General features: G+C 44.7%; 1 protein-coding gene across 1 annotated transcript in view; it reads right to left on the reverse strand.

The window, feature by feature from the left end:
- Nucleotides 1–1,779: 1,779 nt before the first annotated feature.
- Nucleotides 1,780–22,538, reverse strand: part of KCNQ3 (potassium voltage-gated channel subfamily Q member 3) — a 293,154-nt gene continuing 272,395 nt past the window's right edge. The window contains exons 10-15 of the mRNA XM_004743662.3: nt 18,914–19,116; nt 17,960–18,062; nt 15,519–15,650; nt 12,799–12,897; nt 10,829–10,913; nt 1,780–9,412 (exon numbers count right to left, since the gene is read on the reverse strand). Coding sequence (XP_004743719.2) covers nt 8,678–9,412; nt 10,829–10,913; nt 12,799–12,897; nt 15,519–15,650; nt 17,960–18,062; nt 18,914–19,116 — 1,357 coding nt within the window. The 3' untranslated portion in view covers nt 1,780–8,677. The remainder of the gene's footprint in view (nt 9,413–10,828; nt 10,914–12,798; nt 12,898–15,518; nt 15,651–17,959; nt 18,063–18,913; nt 19,117–22,538) is intronic.

Consider the following 22,538-nt stretch of genomic DNA (forward strand, 5'->3'; position numbering starts at 1 on the left):
TCCCCTTTTTAGTGTCTGATCTTGGCCAGATCTCTTTTTGTTTCTGGGCTTCAAGTTCCTCATCTATAAAGTGGGAGTAATGATATCTTAAAACTGTGATGACTGGATAATATTTCACTAAATGCTATACTTCCAGCCTGTGTATAGTGGCTGTTTCTGAGGAGGAGTGCAATTCATATCATGTACTTTTCATGGCTATGAGTTTCACTCTTTACTCCATCAATCACAGTTTCTTTCTTGTGTCTTTATTCTTTCACACCTCTCCCACTCAATTGCTTCTTTTCTTACATTTACTAATATGCTCATGCCTCCTCATTCACTCCCTCCCACAACCAGTAACAGACTGCATGTCACTCCACATCATCAATGAAGTAAACATCACTTAAACATCACTCCAACATCATCATGATCATTGAAATGTCTATTTATTAATAAGTGGTGCAGTATTTGTTTTAAGATAGAACATAAAAAATCAGGTAAGAAGTGTTTGCATAATATATATGGAAATCAACCTAGTAAAGTTGTTCAAATATTGGACAGAGCCAGAATAGAAATTACACATACAATTTAAAAATTACAGGAAATCATATTATAAAGAGCACTAAAGGCCACTTGTGGAATAGTCGTGTTCCCGTGTAAGCCAGAATGTGAAGAAAGCCTACTTGTAGCATGGAGACAAAATTCAGGGAGCAAGGCACCAGAATTCTATGCCATTAAAGGGGGTTAAAGAAAATACAATCCCAAATCAAATACAATGGATTTATGTCACTGGAAACCTCAATCTGCTAGGCAGAGATTGGTTTTTTCCATCACAGCTACATTAGAAAGAAAAAGGAAAAAGAAAAAGAATAGCCGTATCCTATTGAAAGCAACATAGAGAGAATTTTTCTCTGTAAAATAGGAAATGATTGACAGATCTGATGAAGTAGGCCCATCTTTCTAAGGTGATTTTTAAGATGGTCAGAGCCTGCCTCATGTCTCCAACAGTAAGATCTCTGATGCTTGGAACATGGCTGCCACCAATCTTGGACTTTGTCCTCCCCATGTGGATTCTTAACCTTCCCAAGTACATAGAGGGTGGAGCTGCTCTCCCTTTCTTTGGAAAAGTATTCAGAGGGGAAATAGGGTTCAATTACCACATCAAGTTGACTTCTCACTGGGAAACTGTGATCGTTTTAATATTGAGGAAGAGAAACACAACTGTTGTGAGCATTCTGTCTCCCAAAGAATGTTTCTGCAGACTCACCTGTTTCTGTAGGATTTCCAAGGCCTGAAATAAAGGTACAGACTAGAGACAGAAGACCAGAGTCATGAAGGACATTCAAATTTGTTTAGATAAATCAATGACAGAAGATTCTGGGTGCGGGTGTACAGGGCAGGGAACAAGGGGCACTTGTGGGATTATCTGCAGCCATACCAAGCTCCAAGAAATAATGGATTCTACCATGAACAAGGTGAAAGTTTTATGTGGCATTATTTTCTGCCACTGACTGCTGAATTGTGAACCTACTCAAAGGAACAGGTAAGACCCACTGATCAGTTGAGCAGAGCAGCTGACATTGGTTCTCTCTGGGGAACCAATGGGTCTGATTGTTGTACTCTAAAGTCCACTAGGCATGGAAGGGCAAAGCATGGGGGAGGGCCACAGGGCATGATGTGGGAGCGTTTCCATTGACCTGGGAAGTGTGATCGGTGGAGAATAATCTTTGAAGGTACATGAGCTTTGGTTACAACCTCAGCTCTGCTTCTATAATCATGGTATGTTTGGCAAGTTATTTTCCCCGTCAGGTTCAGTTTCTTCAAACTATGATGGAGACATTGACACCATCCACATGAGGTTGTGGTAAGGACAGCAAGAAGTCAAGAGAGAGAGCCATCACATCACATGCAACTCACAAAGACAGGTTAGGATAAGTTTCTCTCCCCTTCCTGGACCTGTCATGTGGGTAGAGTGAGACATTGGAAGAAAACATGGTTCCATTGTTCACTCCTCTCAAGGCATCAGAGTACAGATGTACATCAGAGTACAGAGTACATTTGACCACACCTAAGAGGAATTACAATTATATTCCTAAGCACTAGGCCAGGCTTTTGACTGCTTAATTATGAATCACACTCAGGTTATTCTTGTATAGGACCCATGTTTGACTTATTTTCCCAGAACAGGTCTATTTAGAGGCTAGAAAGACAGGTGGAATGACAGTCTAAAATTACTGCCATCTTTCTGACTTTGCCTTAGGGGTTTCCAGTTCAGACCAACTCAGAATACCTAAATATCCTTCTACAGGGTTTAGCAAGGGCTATTGGGGAGCTGCGCCAAATTCTGATAAATCTGTCCCAAGCAAAACATAAGTGGAAACCAACAATGCTAATCCTCATTTAAGCCAACAGGGAGGCCTGTTTACTTTCTAAAATAATTTCACAGTTACACAAACATAAGGTGTCTTAAGTTGAATCCTGTCTACTTCTTTGTAGCTTTTGGGGACAACCCTAGAGTACCAGTTGTGACCCAGCCAAGACGGGCATTCTCTTGGACAAAGCAGGAGAAACAAAGCGTGAGGACCAGAGATCCCACTGTGAAGGGACACCTTAGTAGAGCTAATGCCTTGAGGTCATATTGATCCCCAAAGAAATCACATCCCCTTTCCTAAATCAAACTTGTTAACTTTTTTCGAAGGCAAAATCCTGCAAAAGAATTGGCTTACAGATGAGGAAACCACCTGAGGCATGGCTCTGGAACTGAATAAGTCCAAGCAATGGGCCAAAGAGCTGAACCAGTCCAGGCTTGGCAGGACAAGGAGGGGACAAAGTAGCAGAGGTCAGAGAAGTGGAGGGGAGTGCCTTCATGGCTATGAGGTTGTTCTTTATTTCTTTTCTCACCTGCTCACAACAGCAGTGATTTGTGCCAGGACTTTGGAGGTCAACAGGATTAGGGGAGAAGAAACATTGCCTTTCAAGGCATGAGGTCAATCATATTCCATAGATGGGAATAAATTCCAACCAATGTGTCTGGTTTAGCAGTTTCTTGAGTAGGCTAAGAGGTTATCCTTCATCTTCTGGGCTGATCCACAATGTTTTCTTCTTGGTTGTTATGTGACTGTCAGTGTTTGATCTCCAATATCTGGACCAGGATTTAGAAGACCTGGGTTCTTGATTCACTCTGCCACCCAATCACTCATTCAGCCATTGGGTGACGAGTGTGATTCCTTTTATGCTGAGCCTCTGCTTCTTGATCTAAGAAGAGAGGTGGTTTTTCTTGTAATCAAGGTTTATTCTTATTCTGAGCTTTTGGGAATCTATGAAATTGTATCTCCCTGCATCTGTGACAATGAAGCAAGACACTAGTCACAATTTTCCTATAGGAATAACAAAACTGAGGTTGTTAGAGGCTAGGAACAAATCTCCCTGGAGACAGTTTGAGAGAGCTTGAACTCTTTCTTCTGGAAGTTCTCCATTCATTGCTAGGATATTGTATGATAGACATCATGGCATGGTTAACTTTTCCTCGTTGTAACCACTAGTTCCTTCACATGTAATGGTTCCTGCTATTTGACTTTGCCTCCTACAGATCATTCTTTGAGAGAATGGTTCAACATGTGGTATTGTGGATCCAATGGAACTGCCACAACTCAGCCACTGCAACCCAACCTTCATTTCAACAGTCCTGCCCTTCTTCATTTCATTTATAGAGATGTACTTTTTGAAAAAAGCCCCTGTAAAAGTTCCTGAATCAGGATGGCATTTCCACTGTTCTTTTTCTAAGAAAAGGATTTTCCAGGGGGGTAAATTTGGAGTTCATAGATAGTACTGAGGACTGAGACAGTGGAGTCCACACAGAGTATTAAAAATAAATACGTATGACAGTCCCCATATGTATGTGTATATGTATTAGAGTCTTTACATATACCAACTGTTCCATTTGAAAGTCAAAACAGACCTAGAAAGTCAAATACTTGTAAGTGTCTCAAATTTTCATCCATGCCATGTCTATATCCTTCCTGTCTCTTTGAGATTCCCACTGTTGGTCTTCCCAAACCACTAAAACTATAGAGATAGCCTGGTCCCTAGCATGTTCTCACCTCAACGTCAGGTTAGAGGACTTGTTTAGGGGACCATTGATTTGGTTTTGAGTAGCATAATATCAGTAGCAGTGGAACACTGGGTGATTTGGATACAAGTAAAGGCCTTCTGATCTTTTAAAAAGTTCATCCCCAAATAAGCAAGCCTTCAAGGATGAGTGAGGACATGAGGCAAATTCCTAAGGATGCCTGGGGTTGAGAAAACAAAGAAAATCCATAGGGTCCTAAGTGCCTCGAGAGCATATTCACAGAAAACAAAGACCAGCTGCAGGGCAGCTTCTGGGATAAGCGGGGGTGTGCTTGTCAGTACTGTCCAAAGTGCAGTCAACTTTTTAGACCACTGAACAGATTTCTACTCTTGCTCCAGGAGAATTTTATTAGCAGAGTACCACAGACAGAGGGACACCTTTTTCTTGAAATAGATGTTGTGTCTTGGTTTGTACCATAAGCTTCTCTTGGTCAACACAGTGAAATGGAAGTAACCCAGCTTCTTGTCTGGACTCAATCATTGTAGGGATTTGAAGAGGAGGAGAAAGCTCTGATACTCTAGAAAAGCTAGATACTATAGAAAGTTCTGATACTCTAAAGCCTCCTTTGTATACAACGTATTTGGAGCTATAAAGCTGAAAGCACTGAACCCAAACTGAAACCACTCATTCAACCACTCAGTCTTCCCTGAGCTGATGGGGTCATTACCATTTTGATGGAGAATTCTTGCTTTCACTTTACTCCATGCTCAATCTCCCATTGATTCTAAGTGAGGAAGAGCTCCTATCTGTGTAGTTGTCTTCAGGGATAAAATCAGATACTTTCCATTCCTGGTAGACATAGTTTGAAGGGAACTCCAATATTTGAGGCCACCAGATTCCTAGCTTTTTGGTGGCAGGACCTGCAGTTTTCTTACCTCTGAATTTCCAGTGTGTTACATAGTGCCTAGAAGACAATGGTGCTTAGTAAATCTCGTAAATGAATAAACAAACACATGTTTTTATATTATCAGTAGAGTGAAATGGATTTAGAAGAATTGCCTTGCAAATTGTGAGTAGATCCTATAATAATAGGATTTCCTACAATTAATTATTCTTTCAACTTACAGTGTCTGGGAACTTCCCTGCACAATACAGGCAAAGCATAATGCTTTAATTATTGACTAATGAGCTCATCTTAAACTATAGTATATCTTGGCAGTTTTCAAGATTCTTTCACTGAAACTAGAGTTTCAATATATCATTGTTCTATCTACTAAGTCCAAGCTCTCAGTTCCCAGAAAAAGTATAGTCAGTGAATAGAACTTGCTCAAGTTGATGCTTTTTTTTCTTTTCTTTTCTTCCCACAATTATTTTCCTTAAAATTTTCAGGTTTGCTTGTGTGCTGGTGTTTGATGGTCAAAATGCACATTGATCTCAAGTACTTTCTTCTCAGCCCGACTGGTCACCTCTTACCTAACATTCAGAAGATAGCTTTCTCTCATTCATTTTGATCCTCCTAAAAAATGACTTCTTAAAGTCTTCCTATATCGTATTGTGATACACAGAGATGGAACACCTATAATGGGATTACACTTCCACTTAAGGAAATTATTCCTAGTTTTTACAATGGAATTAATTTGTCATGATTTCATGGGATTTTGCTAAAACTACTGTCGTTTCCCCAGCCAGCTTCAGGACCACTAGTATATCTGAAGCAAGATGATCTTAGGCCACATTATTAACCAGTTCCGTTGGATTTTTCCATCATGCTCTTCTTTTTTTCTGACAGAAAGATCCTTAGGGAGGCACACATTGTTTCTCCCCATAACTTAAGTTCAGTCCTATACCTTGAGTTTCTTCTCCATCAATGCAAGCTAGGTGATGATGTTATCTGTGAGCAGGTGACTTCAATAGTTTTGGCTTGTTTTTCTGGAATGGTCTTTTTTTTTTTTTTCCTTTTAAAAGGATATCAAAACTGAATATTCAAGAAGTTCATTTTTCTCTTTTTTCTTAGATGGGAAAGAACAGCTCTTAAAAAGCCTTATCATTTAGTTATTCATGATCACGTATTTTGTCTTTGTCTACACTGATAATGACAGCTTACCACATGTTGGAGATGTGATGGTAACAGACATAAACCCAATCAATCCCTGTCATCCTGGCCTTATGATCCAGCAGAGGAGGTTAGACTGCCCTCCTATGGTTTAAGAAATAATACGAACTCTTATCCTTTGTAGGTTTTTCAAAGAACCTAAGGCTGTCCTCTAACTTTGGATCCATGATAACTATTTTTAGCTTGAGGATGAAAAGTCTCACTTGTCCACCTGAGAACTCTATTGAGATCCTGGCAAATGCATCTGTTGGTAGGACACCGAGGCCTGTCAGTTCTGTAAGAATATTAATAAAGTAGGTAAACATAATTTGTGCATATGTGGAGAGTTTGAGTCATTCTCCATTTTTTTTGTCTCAAATTATTCACGTACATAAAGACATAAAGAAAAACACAGTAACATATTAGACGATAAGTAGCTCAATCACTTATAGTAAAAGATTCTAGGAGGGTCAGAAGCAAGAACCAAACCCTAAGGAAGGGGCACAGGGTTTCTTAGGTCATTAACTCCAATGGCACTTTCATGCATATAATCCATTCCCTTTGTCCTTCAGGTTGCTAGAAGGTCAAATGCGAAACCATAGGACAGGAGAGGGTTCAGGTCTGAATTGCATGATCATTCTTGTATATTTCCCACCTTAGACTTCAATGCCGATGCCTCTCTATTTGTGAGATTCTCCATGTAAAAATGGCAGGCTTTTGTTGACGATTTCTAAAGTCAGGGACCACACCTTCATTATTATGGTACTCTGAGTCTTTTGCACAGTACTGTTGATTTGTGGGTTGAAAGAAACCAAGATCTGAGAAACTAGTTCTCTCCAACAAAGTACAAGTTTCCTGCATCAGGTCATGATGAAAGCAGCAACCAGATGTCTGCCACAGCTACCACAGCTCTTGACAAGACTGAGGAAAACATCAGTATCATTTGCGTGTAGATGGTTAGGCCCTCTTGATCATTTTGATGGTAACCATGGCAACCACCCATAACCAGTGCTTAGATATGGGATAAGAGCTAGACAGTGATACTGTCATGTCATAATTTAGCTAATCTAGCCCAAACCTAACAGAAACCTTTTCCACCTAAGTGTTTCAGAAAGTAGTGACACCTCATAAGAGGCCAGAGGATGGCTTGTGCTTAATATTAATACTTACTCACTTGGGCAGTGCTCTCCAGGGGCTCTGCTTACACTTGGGCTAATCTTATGGCTACTTGTCACTTAAAAAAATCTGGAGGAGTAAAACTGGATGGTTCTGAAAATTTTGCCCATTTGCATACTAATAAATGTTGAAGTTTGCTTGCTTGAAGTGTTTGTTTTATTCTCCTAGAACCAAAATGCAAGGCATCAAGCAAGCAATTTTTGCAGTAAGAGCAAACAGCCCCCTCCTGCTGAAAAAATTGTGGTGTGGGTGCTTGCTACACGACAGAGTCCAGGTATCTTGGCACAATTTCTGGGTCCCACTGTATAAGGGGCAGAGTTGTGTGGTATCAGGAGACCAGGGCATTGAGTGAGCCAGCTTTGAGTCCCAGATTTCCAGGGGACAATGAGGTGACCCCAGGCTTGTCTCTACCCGAGCCAAAGGTTTCTCACTTTTACAAAGGAAAACTTGGACCAGATAATTTCTGGTTTCTAATTTTCATTTGAGATGGATATTTTGTACAAGTACCATGGGGAGGAATGTGAGTTGAAACCTCATTTTAAAGGCACTGATCTTAGCTCCTGTCCAGAGGGCACCCTACTTCTGATAAATTTCATTATCTTTGGCTACATAAATTGGAAACTATTTGAACTTGTGTGTGTGTTTTCTCCCCGCCAATTCATAACTCCCTCGAAATGCTACACGTGGGATTACCAGGGATGAGGGAACAGGCAGGACACAGACCACGGCAGGGAAAATGAGGTCCCTTTGAGAGCGTTTAGATGGTTTTGTTAGTTTTTCCCAAAAAATAATTTTAAAAAATCGTGGCTTTGGATATGCAATGACCGTCTTACTTCTTCCTTAGTGTTTTAGCTCAGTCGGCCACCTCTTTGATTCGCAATGCATTTTTGTTCCCAAACTATTTGCTTACTCTAGAAAACAGTTAATTACTGGTCTGTTTTACACAAAGGGGCAGTGGTTCGAGAAAGAACTTAAACTACATTCCCTGCTTACCAAACCAAAACCCAAAGCAGTCAACCAAACGGACAGATAGCACAGCTCATCGATAATTTCTCCCCATCCTGGTCCAATAATGATTTAAATTAAGAACAGCAGATAAATGTATATCCTAGAAGAGATTAGCGGTACCATTTATATATTGTAAAGTCATGCAAACCATGCTTAAAAGGAAGCAGCTTCACTGTGGTGACCTGGGGAGGAGGAAGGCCGTGAGAAGCCCCTGCCCTGGTGGGGGGCCGCCACGCACATGCATGTGTTTGATGCAGCTACTGGTGATCTCACCGTCAAGTGTCGGGTGTGAGAGCAAGTGAGCTATACAAAGTCTGTCTACATTACAAGGAGAACTCAGCCCACGACCCCTTCTAAATGGGCTTGTTGGGAGGGGTCCACATTGAATCAGAAATCCCATCCCCTGTGGATGACAGAGGTATGGAGCCACTGGGGGTGAAGGGGTCCGTGTCCGTGTCTGTCTCACCCTCGGCGAGGTAACGTTTCTCCCTCATCCAGCTCGATCCCCCACTCGGGCCAAACATGTAATCATCTCTGTCCTGGGAGATGCTGAAGCCACTTGGAGACCGCTCCAGCTCCTCATGGTTGACCGACATCAGGGACAGGGGCGTGTCACTGTCCCGCGTGATGCTCTGTCTCTGTCTGGGGGAGACCCGGTCCAAGCAGGGGCCGTGCAGTTCAGCCTGGGAGTGGTAGCTCACTCTGGAGTCGAGAAGAGTCAAGATAGGCAGGACAGTGGGCCTTTCCACATACGTTGCTGCTGAGGAGGAAAGTGTTGCTTGAACCTTTCCAGAACTGGGTCCTCCTCGGGGCAGGTTCACAGGGTCATGGGCAAAAAACCCAAAGGGGCCGACTTTGTCCAGGGGCAGCTGGTGGAAGCTGTAGGGGGCCTCGGGGGGGCCCTTCTCAGAATAGTTGCAGATGATGGTTTTTAGATCTGAATCTCTGTTGTCCTCTAGCTTCTCCACCTCTGCAGGTGAGGAGGTCCCCTTGGTCGGGTAGTATTCCGTGACGTGCACCTGCAGCCTTTCCATGTGCTGCAGGTGCATATCTACCAGGAAGTCCAGTTTCTTCCCCATGTCATGAACCTGGGAGATACAAGGAAGTGGGTGTCACTGCTTTTCCAGGATGGGGGTGGCTTTTTCTGGTTGGGAAGAAATACCACAGGAAAGCAGGAGGGTTCCTGCAAATCATCATCTTTACAAAAATGGACTATTTCATGCTTCCTACCTTGGAGCCCTACACATGGATTAGTGCTAATCTAGAAACAACCTGGCAAGAGCTTTCTGGGAAGTGAAAGCTGGGACCAGAGAAGGGATCTGACGACAAGTGGTATCCTTGGAGGAGATGGCTTTGCTGCTGCCATTTGGGTCAAGGAGCAAGAGTTCTTGATTTGTAAATAAATATTCACTTAGATAGAAGTCTGTGGGTGGTTAGTATCTGTTCCTCCTATGGGCTGTGCAAACCTCTAAGACCCAAGAGCAGTGGGCAGCAAGAACTGTGTCTCTTAGAACTGGAGGTCCCAGCTAAGGGCCTTGGAGTGGGAGCTGCAGCCAGGTAAGTTGTATTTGCTCCGAGCTGCAAAACCTGGGAACTGACTCAATCTTTGTGAGCGCATACACACGTGTGTGTGTGTGTGTGTACATGCATGTATGGTGTTCCCTCCCCGACAACTCACACTCCCCAGAAGGCACTGCAGGCAATGATGGCACCCCTTCTTCCAGGTAAGACCAGGTAGCACAGTACCATGTAGAGGCTGGGACAGTATCCGAGCCTTAACGGTAACTAATACTTAGAGCACCTAATTTCCCAACAGCTCTGGGAGGTGATTATCTCTCTTTTACAGGTGAGTAAACAGAGGCAGAGAGAGGAAATAGTTTGTCAAAGGTCATGGAGCTGGGAAATGGAAGAGCTGAGATTATAAATTAAAATTTAAAAATGAAAAATTATATTCTTGATATGCCAAGAAAGGTAATCCTCCAAATTTCCTCTTGCCTCTCTTGCACAGGTCCAATGCTGGGTTATGAATAAAATGAGAGGGCTGGTAGGGCTCCTCATGGAAGCCAACAGACCCATCTTCAGTGAGTACAGCTGTGCTCACAGAAATCTTTTCCCAGAGGAAGAGGACACGTGAGCTCAATAGGGTGCTGGGTGGGAATGGCTTCTCTTTCTGCCCTGACCATAGCTGCGAAGAGCAGTTATATCTGTTGAGGGCCTGCTGCGTGCCAGCAGCTATTCCACACGATTCATGGGTACCAACTCATTCAGTCATTATAGTCACCTTATAAGGTAATGGAACCCCCATTTTACAGATGGGCACCCTGAGGCTCAGGACAATGCATGAACTTGCACAGTCAGTGTGTGCTAACTCGGGATGTAATTTCCACATCGCTTTTCTGAGTGGTAGAGATTCAACTGTTACCTTCCTAGGAGGAAAAAAAAAATGACCTTTGAACACAAAAGTCCTACAGCTTGTTTTTTGGTGAGGGAAAGGAAAGACCCACCTGTCTTTCGACTTTCACGAACTTTCCCATCATGCTTTGGTCTTCAGTTTCCGAAGTGGATGCTCTGGCTACATATGGTTCATTCCTAGGAAAGAGCCAACGCGTCGGTCGGTAAGATCGTCATACCTGCTTGTGCTTTGCCAGGCTGTCTCGGCAGAGCCAACTATGGCCCCTGGAGCTATCATCCCCATGCTCACGCTTATGCAGTTTGGAAGAGACCCACTCAGCTCTGGAGGCACAAGGGAGTCAGGAAAGGCTAGCCTTCTCCTGCCTTCAGCACTGGGGTCTTACTATTCTCTGTGGCAATAGATGAAGCCAAATATTAAGCTGGGTCAAAGTTAATAAAGCAGCGTGCTGTGTCTAGAGGGTTTGGTGCCTTTGAATCACGTATTTTGGATTTCAGTGTTGGACTAAGTTTGAGAGCTTCTAAGTGTGTGGAGGGTAGACTGGGTTGGGCTGGGGGTTGGCTAATGTTTGAAATTCTATATGGTGGGTATATCTCATCTGTTCCATTTGGATGGATGGGGGAAAACAGATGTGGGATCTGGAAAATGATGCAAAAGAGACTTCTGGTAGGGAATGGAATTGAGATGGTTCCTTGGTGGTACAGGTTATGTTCTAAAGGAGAAGCGAACCTGTGGGGAGCCTGGCTGGGGCTCAAAACCATCGTGTCAGGCACTATGAAGGTAGCTGGTTTTCTCTTTCAGGGGCTCTTGACTCGTGCTCAACTCCTGGCCTGTCTCAGGGCTGAGCAGTCTTGATTTATTTATTTTTTTTAAAGATTTTATTTATTTATTTGTCAGAGAGAGAGAGAGAGCAAGAGCGAGCACAGGCAGAGAGGCAGGCAGAGTCAGAGGGAGAAGCAGGCTCCCTGCGGAGCAAGGAGCCCGATGTGGGACTCGATCCCAGGACGCTGGGATCATGACCTGAGCCAAAGGCAGCTGCTTAACCAACTGAGCCACCCAGGCGTCCCTGAGCAGTCTTGATCTAAAGCAGACATGGCCTGTGTGCTCATTCCAGGCCCCCAGTCTTTTCCTTCACTTGTGCAGAGTTTTAAGAACATGTAAACCATTTCAAAAGTAAAGAATTTCATATATGACATATGAATATTCAGTGTTTCTTGAAAAATTAGACTCCTCAGAACCAGAGGATAGTGATTCCTAAAATTAACAACAGCAGAGCAGAGCAGAAGGATGATGATTTCCTTAAGTGGGGCGCATGCCCTCCAGGAGCCCCAGGTCTACCACCCCTCACTCCATCTCCCCAACTGAGGCTGAAGGTCAGATGCTTCATCCCGCTTGCACCCTTGCTTTGTTTATAGTAGGGAAACTTATTGCTCTAAGGTTCCTGGGAGTTCTTTCTTTACTCATCCATGTTCCCTGTCCTGAAGACTTCTGGGAATAAAGAAGGTATAAATTTGGGCAGTGGACTTTATCCAGGACTGCTCCTGGTTCATTGGGGTCTGTATAAGGAACACTTCCAAACACTTGGTGTGGGAAGAGCAGGACTGCCCCAGGGAGGGACAGAGCTCTCTGCTTGTGACCATGCTGTCGGAGGCCTGACACCTGATTTCCTTCCCTGTGAGGGGGTTTGGTCCACACAGGGCTAATGGGGCAGGAAATGCTAAATGGCCTCAACTCTGCTCTCACAAGGTATTATTCTATTGTGTTCCAATACATTCGTGGGGCTTCTACACTTTTATAACACGTTGAGGGTTATGTTTATTTTCAATAACCACAGAAGGAGTGTCGCCCACATGGTCTGGAAAGAGGGACAGTAAGTCTTTAGTACGGCACCCTTGCAAATAGCCCCAAACCAGAATAAGCTTCAAGCTCTTATCTTCATTTTACTGAGAGGAACGGCAACTTGCCCCACCCCCAACCCCACCGCCCCCAGCCATAAAGGAAGTGAGCTGAGATATGGGCATGGGGGCGGGCCATGCAGCCGCAGTCCATGTCCCCATGTCCCACCTGGGAGACTGCTGAGATGGGTAGGTGAACGCTGCCCCTCTCTGAGACTTCTTGTGTTTTGGGGTAGATGGAGGTCCAGGGGTGAAAATCATGTCTATTCTGAAAGAGACACACAACGAGGGGATTACGTCACAAAGAACTTTACAGGGAAAGAGAGGAGAGCAGTTCCTTCTCTTCGCTCTTTAGCCAGGCAGAGTTTGAGATAATATAGGAGAAGGGAGAGGGGAGTAGGGGAGGAGAGAGAAAGAGGGGGTGAAGGAGAGAGATAAATTATAATCGCAATATAGTAGTGAGCGCATCTCCCCATCCCAGGGGACAGAGGCAGCTAAACCAGAGACAGGGTGAGGGTCATGTCTTGTTGGTTCTTCTAAAAAACGTCATGGGTGCCACAAGCCTATCTGGTGGTCCACCATTTTTATTCTTTCTCTGAAAACCTGATTAGGGTGTTTTCTCGTACAACCGTAGGCTTCGATTTCAGCTGTGCAGATCTTTGCTGCTCTTCATCCCCTGGGGGGATGGCTCTGCACCCACACTTGCACCTCGCTTCCATTTCTGTAGGAGGCGCCAACTCCCCCATCTATTTTCCCCAAGCACGACCAGAGACAGATGTACACACTGCCCTGCAGGACTGGGGCAGGGTGTGGGACCAACTCTGCAGGCTCGTTACAGCCCCAGGACCACTAAGACCATGTGCTCAAAAGGAGCCTTGGGTCACTCGGTTTCTCTGCAGACCTGGCTGCTCCTCCACTGACACCACCATATACCCAACCACACTTCCATTCTCTCGGTCCTACCACCCTATCAGCATGGCTGGGGATATGCAATTAGCTATCCAGGTGTTCAACCTCTAGCCACGGCTCTTTGAAATAAATGTGCCTAATAAACATTGAAGCAACACCAGCTGGAAGGTCCACTCTGCGTGCATTAAGATGGGCCAATAATCTTGATCTGGTATGTCCTAGACATCATGCTGAGAGAGCCATATTTGCATCAATGACAGCATGTTGGGCTCAGAACTCATTTGCTCATGCGTTTGTGAAGCAGGCATTGAGCACCGACTATGTGCCTGCCACTATGCTCGGTAGCAGTCAGTATTCCATTTATGGATAAGTCAAGGTCACAAATAAGTGTTCCTCCAACCCGACATCATGGTTAACTTCCTACTCATTCAATCTGATGGTTCTGTTCACTCTGCAGGACACCCCAGCAGGGAAACACGATTCAGATGAGGACACCAATGTCCAGACGGGACTTGACTTGTGTCCACCTGAAATCTCACACAGGCCAGACGATGAGCCTCAATATAGGGCTTTGGTTTCCCAATGTCCGTTCTGTGTCTTGACCTCATATTACCCTTTGGTTTTTTAAAATGGATTTTTGTTTTAGAAGGAAATTTTTATAATTCATTAAAGATTTGAACAATTTAAAAAGTGGACTTTTTAAAGACACACATGGACTCTTCACTTTAGTATAACTACAGCAGTCTGTTGGGGGAAGACCTACTCTTTTTCTGCAGGTTCCCTATATGAGAGTGTGTGGGTTTATTTCTAAGTAAACATATGTGCATATGTTTTTGTAATCATACAGTATGTATGTATTATAATATCACTAGATTGATGTAGAGACTGTATAGGAACACAATCATTTGTATACATTTAAGTATATGGAGGTATACAAGTATAAGTATGTAAATATATGTCTTATTGTATTATTAATAATCATATTGTGCATATATATATTCAATGATCACATCATTTTTTAAATCTCATTATATACATTTTTTTTTTTTTTTAGAGAAAGAGAGTGTGAGGGGACTAGGGAGAGGGGCAGAGGAAGAGGAAGATAATCTTAAGCAGGCTCCATGCTTAGTGCAGAGCCTGACACAGGGCTTGATCCCATGACCCTGAGATCACAACCTAAACTGAAATCAAGAGTTGGACACTGAACCGACTAAACCACCCAGGTGCACCTCATTATATACATTTTCTAAATGTCATTTGATGGTTGTATAACTTTTTAATAAGAGTAGGAACATTTTTTTCTTAATTGCTATTTATATAATTAGTAAAGTGGAATTTGGTGTGTCAGACAGAATAGGAGTTGTGCAGCCAATTGAATGTAGTGTGATTTCCAGCTCTGCCACTGATTAATTTTAGGTGAGCCCACTGCCCCTTGAGCTTGGTTTTGTGATCTATAAGAGGATATCCACAATGCAATATCTCATGAGGTTATAAGGGATTAGACATACATATGCAGAACACCCAGATGCTCAACAAAAATAGTGGCAATTATTAGTTGGGTGTTGATATTGTTTCCATATTTTCACTATTATAAATAATACCTGGTGAACTTTTTTTTAATATGGTGAAAAATTTATATTTAGCATTGGATGCTTGGACTCAGTTGATCATCATCTCATTCTGACTGGCAACATTCAAAGCTTCATAGTCAGGGGCCAGTTAGACATATGCCTTTTCTCCGTGAGGACTGATCAGGGTGTTGACCTTGGCTAAGGTGTCACAGAGTTTCTTCATGGCCTGTTTGGTGCTTGTTGGCTTTCATAGCCACAATGCATGATGAACATTTTTGTTCTTAAAATTTCTCCCCAGCACCCTGGACTGTTTCTGAATGGCTTTCACCCTAAGCGCTAGCTAGATTCAATGGGCTCAGGTTCCTTCGTGGTCAGGAGAGCAGAGTTCCTCCAGATACAACTCTCTTACCTGGTTTGAAGGTACTTTATCCTGGAAAGCATGTCAAGATGTCCTGCAGAATACTGCTCAATCACATCCTTCACATCGTAAGGCCTCAAAGTCTCCTTAAATTTTTTTTTATAGAGACGGAATTGTAGGATTCTGCAAAACGAAGTGGAGACGTGTGTGCTTCATGAGTACAGAGTAAAGGAAACTGCAATTCAAGCCTAGTAAACTCAGGGGCAGGCAGAGCAAAGAACCAAAGAGAAATGACTTGATGGGGGAGGAGAATTTCCAACCCACGGTTCTGGTCCCAGCCCTTCAAACAACACAGAGTCAGGCTGGCCGGTACCACTTTTTCATGACTACCTTCCTTCAATCCTTTAAGTAATAATGAAATCACAGTAACAATAAGAGCTAACATTCATTGGGCATTCATTCCAAGTTAGACACTGAGCTAAGTGTTTTATGAACAATCCGCTAACAGATCAACTTGTAGAGGATAAGACTGTGGACCAAAGAGGTCCAGCATCTTTCCAGGGCCACCTGACTAATAATGTCAGAGCTGTCCTCAAACCCAGGTTTGTATGCTGACAAGGCCCATGCTCTTAATCACCGTGTCACACTGCTTTCTATCTGAGGACAGTGGGCATATTTCCTCTCGACAGCCTCTTTAATTATTTGACGTGTGAGCGCCTAGAAAAGAGAAACTACCTGCTGTTCCCTGAGTTCTCTCAGCTTCTTAATAAAAGGGGGGAACCTAGAACTTATGGATGCCAAAGCCTTGTTTCCATCTTCCTGGGAATCAGTAAAGACACCCAGATGGCTAATGTTCCTTGAAAACCCCATGACAGGGTCAGCCTCCAGTGAGCATGGTGTCAGGTAAAACCCCGAATCATAGGCTAGCGCTGGGAAACAACAGCCTACGTACGCCAGGCCCTCCCTTCTCTCCATGAGGGTCTCTTTCTGCACGGTGTTTGTCACAGCCCAGGTCCAGCATCTCAACACTCTTTTGGCATATGGATTATGCCATCCAAGTCATGTGCCATCCTTTCCAACTGGGTGCCATTTTATGAGCCTGCCCTTGATGCGGCTCTTTCTAAGGTAGGAGTCAGCCGCATGTGGCTCACAGAACAAATCTGACCTACTGCCTGTTTTTGAAAGTAAAGTGATGTTGGAACACACCCACCCCCATTCATGTATATACTGTCAATGGCTGCTTTTGTGCCACAGAGTCAGAGCTAAGTACTTGAACAGAGGCCTGTGAACCACAAAGTCTGAAATATTTACTGTCTGGCTCTTCACAGAAAAAGTTTGCCAACCCCTGAACTAAAGGATCAATAAAAAATTCTAAAAAGAACAGGGCAGAAGCCAAACCATGGCTCATCCCAGCAGAGACCTCCCTCTAGTTTGGCACAGATTCATTCACTGGTTTTCTTTTCCTTTCCTTTCTTTTTTTTTAAAGGCAGTATTTATTTATTATTTGGCTGAGTGGGGGAAGAGTGTGCGTGAACAGCGGGAGGGGCAGAGGGACAGGGAGAGAACCCTAAGCAGACTTCCTGCTGAGCATGGACCCCAATGAGGAGCTTGATCCCACAACCCTGAGATCAAGACCTGAGCCAAAAATCAAGAGTTGGACACTTAACTGACAAAGCCACCCAGGTGCCCCTCATTCACTATTTCTTTGAATAAGATCTTTGAAGTAGTTATGAATCTAAGTAATAATGCTTTCATCCAGACATAGTTCTGTCATATTGCAGTGTCAGGAGAAACCAGGTCAATGGCCCTGCTGGGGTTCACATTTTATAACCCTATTGTGCTTCCCTGATAAACTGGACTAGGAACCTTGCTGAAAATGTCACAATTAGTTCTTGGAGAATCCAGCTTAGCTTCTAGAATTCACTGCCACCATTGTAGAGTGCTTATAAGCCCCTCTCCTGATCCAAGTTTCCTGTTAGTAAGCCTATTTTCATTTTCTTGTGGAATTCTGAAGCAAAACAAACATAGCCAGGGGGGGATTATAGTCTCGCCTGAGACACGCACAATCCTATAACTGACTATCTTGTTGAAAAGTGCTAATTAAAAAGAGCTAGATGGGTGGCGGCAGATAAGGAAAGCTATTTTGTCTGAGAAGCCTATAAAGGAAGAAAACTCCATGTCAACATACACCCCACGCCCCAGACCTGTAAAATAAATGATGGCCAAAGCCAGACAAGAGCATGACAATTGAAAATAGTGTCAGGAGACTATGGGAGCATTTTTATAAACCAGAAGCAAGAGTTACCCATGATGCTTTGCTAACGTAGAGATCATTTTTCTTCAGGCAACATGCCCGTATGAGTTTTGACATACCCTGGAACCTGACTCAGGACTACTTGACAGGGTTTCCCACCCACCTTCCCAAAGCCAATATCCTGTGGGAGCTGAACTGGGGTCTGGGTAGGCCCTCAGTGGGGAAGAGGGGGCCTCACCTGACGGCTCGGATGGCGGCCTTCAGGGTGGGGATCATCTCTTCAATGAGGAAGTCATTCCCGTAGGCCCTGTCTTCCGCCATGGGATCACCTGTCCCAGCATCTGGGAGGGAGACACACATATCAAAGAGCAGGCCGTAGCACTTGCAAAAGGCTTCGGGACCCCATTCGGTCAGAGCCTTTGAGGCTCAACCACCAGAGTCTTTGCTTCTACTTCATGAAACAAGATGGTATTCTGTAGTTGTGACACTGTTCAGGCCTTCTTAGCAGGTCCTTCTATTCTCCAGACATGAGTTAGAGGTACCCGTAGTTCAAAAATGTTTACGGGGGAGAAGGCTAGCAAGGTAGGGACATGAGTTTTGGGGTTCTTGAGTGGCCCCACAGAGACAGCAAAGGGCATTCACAAGGGTGTTATAGTCAAGCCTCTGAGGCCAGCTTCTTTCTGTCAGGCACTGCCCTGATGACCTTGTGGGGTCACTTTCTGAGACTTGCCTGTCCTTCCTTGTCACAAGTAAAAGGGATGTAGAGAGATATCCCTCCCACTGTCTTCTCAGGGCTCTTTTCTATTACCTGTTCCCACCCCCCTGGGGATGCTAAGGGCTCTGGGTCTTCAGATCACTCTGCACCTGGGCCACCAGGCCCTTTAAGTTGACCTCCATGGCAGTGCACTTCCCTTCCATGTGACCCATGTGAACCAAGGCTAGGCATCTCAAGGCTCCCTGGAAGTGCCTGCACAGACCAGTGTGGTGATACTGGACCAGAGAATAGGTAACTCGGAGCCCCCCCGACCCCAAGCTATGGGGGGGGCGGATCACAGGTGCCCCCAGCTCAGCAGGCGTGCATGGGATGAAGCAAGAAATGGATCTTATATCGTGGGGGGATAGGGGGAGCAAGGGAAGGACCAGGCGGAGGGAGAAGTGGAGGGGACAGAGCAAGAAAGGAGAAAGGCCTCACCTTCGGAGCTCTGCCAGAAAGCGTAGGCTTTCATGCGGAAGGCGGTGCGGAAACGTTCTTTATTGTTTAAGCCCACAGGCTTTGGTTCTTTAGAAGGACTTTCTTCTATGGCATCTACATTCAGAGGGGTAAATAGCTTTCCTTTAGTATTGCTACCACGAGGATTAGAAAGGCGAACCCGATCCAAGAGACCCAGCTTTTGGCTACAAAATAAGCAAAAGTGAACAATTTTCCTCCTTGAGTGCAGGCTTTCGTAATTACCCAACCCTCTCCATAAAGACTCGCATATTGACCTCTGCGTGTGATGGGGGGGAAGCGAGCCCTCGGTGCTAAAGTTGCTTTAGCGGCTTGGCACCTCACTAGCTATGACACCATGGGCACATTTCTTAACTTCTCTGCACTTCCTTTTTCTCAAATGCTGACATGGAGCTCAAATGGCAGAGGGGACATCCAATGCCTAGCTTCCAGCGGCAGATGGCTGAGATTCATGCCTTCCCCTGTACCATCGCCTCAGTAACTTGCTTTGTACCACTCCATGGTGCCCAGGGGAGCAGCTCTCACAGAAGAAACCTTTCAAATGCTCCTCGAACAGACTTGAGTGACATAACTTACAAAAAACAGGCATCCAAACTGGATGGATAGAACTTATAGGGGAGGCGGTTCCTGAGCTTGGATGGGAAAAACATTGCATCTTTAATTTACTAACCTCTAACAGGAATGAGCATATGTTTCAATCGTGAATGTAGGTAACAAACCCTAGTGATACCCTCAATACCCCAGTCTTATGCTGTGTCTTCCACAGCAGAAATCACAGGGCATTTCAGATCCTGTTAGCCCCCGGGGGTTGCTGTGCTCCCAGTTGTTTCCAAATGATGGTAGTATTCTGACCGGCTACAGGTCTTGTCCTTAAATGCATCACAGAGAAGCCCATATATGACTGCAACTCAAATGTTTTAATATTTTGATAGTTATCAATACAATCAATTTCTTTTGCATTTTACATATGAATTCAAGATTGTGATCCTGAGAAAAGGTCCCTGGAATTCAACACACCATCAAAAGTGGTCTTGGCACCAAAAAAAAAAAAAAAAAAAAAAAAAAAAAAAAAGAGTTAATAAGTCCAACATAAAGTAGTTCTGGTGCAGAACTTGTGTCCAGTTCCTCCTCTGGCCATGAAGATGACCTTGGGCAAATCTGCATTTTCTGAGTCTCAGGTACCTCATCTCTAAAAAGGAGTGCCTACTTCACACGGTTGCAAGGAGATGATGTTTGCCAGGGATTTGCCATAGATCCTGGCATGCAGTAGGTGCTCTATAAATATTATCCCTTCCCTCTCCCAGCTGGGCAGGAGGAGCAAGACCTTCTTTGCCTGGTACATACCAGAGAAAAGCCACGCAGTGAGTTTTCCCACATCAAGAGACTCAACTCAGTGGCCTCGTCTCACTACCCCACACAGAGCTTGGCACACAGTAGGTGCACCATGTGCTTGTGTAATAAATGGCTGAGTGGATGTATATGGCCTCTGCACTGGCCAGAGCTGACTTAGTCTGTCTGTCTTTCTTTCTTTCCTTCTTTCTTTCTTTTAAGATTTTAATTATTTATTTGACAGAGATCACAAGCAGGCAGAGAGGCAGACAGAGAGAAAGGGAGGAAGCAGGCTCCCTGCTGAGCAGAGAGCCCCATGCAGGGCTTGATCCCAGGACCCTGAGAGATCATGACCTGAGCCGAAGGCAGAGGCCTTAACCCACTGAGCCACCCAAGCACCCCTGATTTAGTCTTTCTAAGGAGTGTGTCAGGTGATCGCAGCCAAGTGCCTCCTGCCAGAAGCTGCTTTCGTCTCTCTGGAGAGGTGCAGTGGGGAGGTCACAGGTGTTGGAGCCAAGGAGGAGGGTAGAGCACTCTGCTGGCAGAGCAAGTGCCCAACCCCCTCTGAGCACCAGGTCCTGAACGGTAAGTGGGCCCAAGAGCACCTACTGCGTGGAGGTCTGGGGGCATTACACGTAATAACATCTGCAATGTTTCCTGCCTCCGGCCTGGCACAGAGAAAGCACTAGGACATATTTAGGTAATAAATAAATGAATGAACATAGGAATGGACAGCTCTTACTCCTGGCTTCCTCTGGACTGTGCTCTCTCCCCCAGTATCGTTATACTAGTAACCTGACCAGAGTACATTCCAGGAAATTCTAGCACTCAGATGGCTCTATCCTCCCTGTGCTAAAGACAAAATTTTCAGAGTGGTTTTCCTGACCAGTTCTAGATGAATGACTGCTGGGACAGAGAAATATATCAGGGTCCATGGACTAGAAGTCCTGTACGAGGCAAGAAATCAACTGAACAGAAGGAAGGCTTTCCAACCTATGAACTCAGTAAAAGGGGGACTTTAGGACAGTCTCTCTTCAGGTCTGCTTCTTCTTGGCCCCTGCCTACTCTGTCTAGCTAGATCAGGAATAGAAATTATCCTATCTGCACAGAGCCTCTGCCAGCCCCAAGTCTCTGCCTGCATGCTATGGCACGCCCAGGTCCTCCAGCTGCCATGCAGCCTGCCTTCTCAGCCCACCTCATGGCTATCTACCTTTATTTATTTATTTTTTTAAAAAAGATTTTATTCATCCATTTGACAGACAGAGATCACAAGTAGGCAGAGAGGCAGGCAGAGAGAGATAGAGGAGGAAGCAGGCTCCCCACTGAGCGGAGAGCCCGATGTGGGGCTCCATCCTAGGACTCCGGGATCATGACCTGAGCCGAAGGCAGAGGCTCTAACCCACTGAGCCACCCAGGTGCCCCGGCTATCTACCTTTAAATAAAATGTCCTGAGTGCCCCACCCTCATCCCTGGAAATCAGGGACTCCCCACACGCTCCAACAACATGTTGCAGTTTTCTCTGTCACACTCATACGCACTGGTACAGACCGTATTTCTACATCTGCCCCCCACCCCAGTCTCCTCCACACTGGAATGTGCAGTCCGAGCAAAGCAAAGACTCAGCCTGGTTATCTTTGAGCCCATGACCCTCCTCCCTTCCTCAGCACATCCCCAAGTTCAGGGTGGCGATGAAAGTCATGACCTTTGGGGCAATTCCAGCCCTGAGGAGTGAGGTCCTGAGGAACACATGACTCCGACACAGAAGTCACTCTCTCTGGCTCCAGCTCCTCACAAGCACTGTGAGGACAGTCCTCGCTGCGCCTGGCTTTGGAAGGGTTAAATGAGGGAGTCCATGGAAAATGCTTAGCCCACTTCTGGAATGAGGACTGGAGAAGCCTTCAGTAAATGCTGGCTGTCACCATTATCTGGGTAAATAATCCTCTTCCCGCAGAAGCAGGAGAGGGCTAATAACATGCATATAAAGGATGGATAAAATTTCCTGAGCCACAGAAGAAGTGGTGTTTTTTTAATGAACAGATAAGTTCCAGGGATTTATATGTTATTTTACCGTGCTTCCTAATGCCGGTCTCACACACTCACCATCCTCACTGAACTTGACCTCAGCAGGAGATAAGTGTATGCACAGCCTAATTCCAGATAAACTAAGCAAAGCAAAAGTAATGGCAGCTGCTCTGTCCTGACTGGTAATCTCAGCATAACCGTCGGAAAATTAGGAAGTTAATGACAGAGCCCTCTTGTT

Source organism: Mustela putorius, unplaced genomic scaffold, assembly GCF_011764305.1.
Source record: "Mustela putorius furo isolate JIRA1106 unplaced genomic scaffold, ASM1176430v1.1 tig00000228_pilon_pilon_pilon, whole genome shotgun sequence".
Lineage (NCBI taxonomy): Eukaryota > Metazoa > Chordata > Mammalia > Carnivora > Mustelidae > Mustela > Mustela putorius.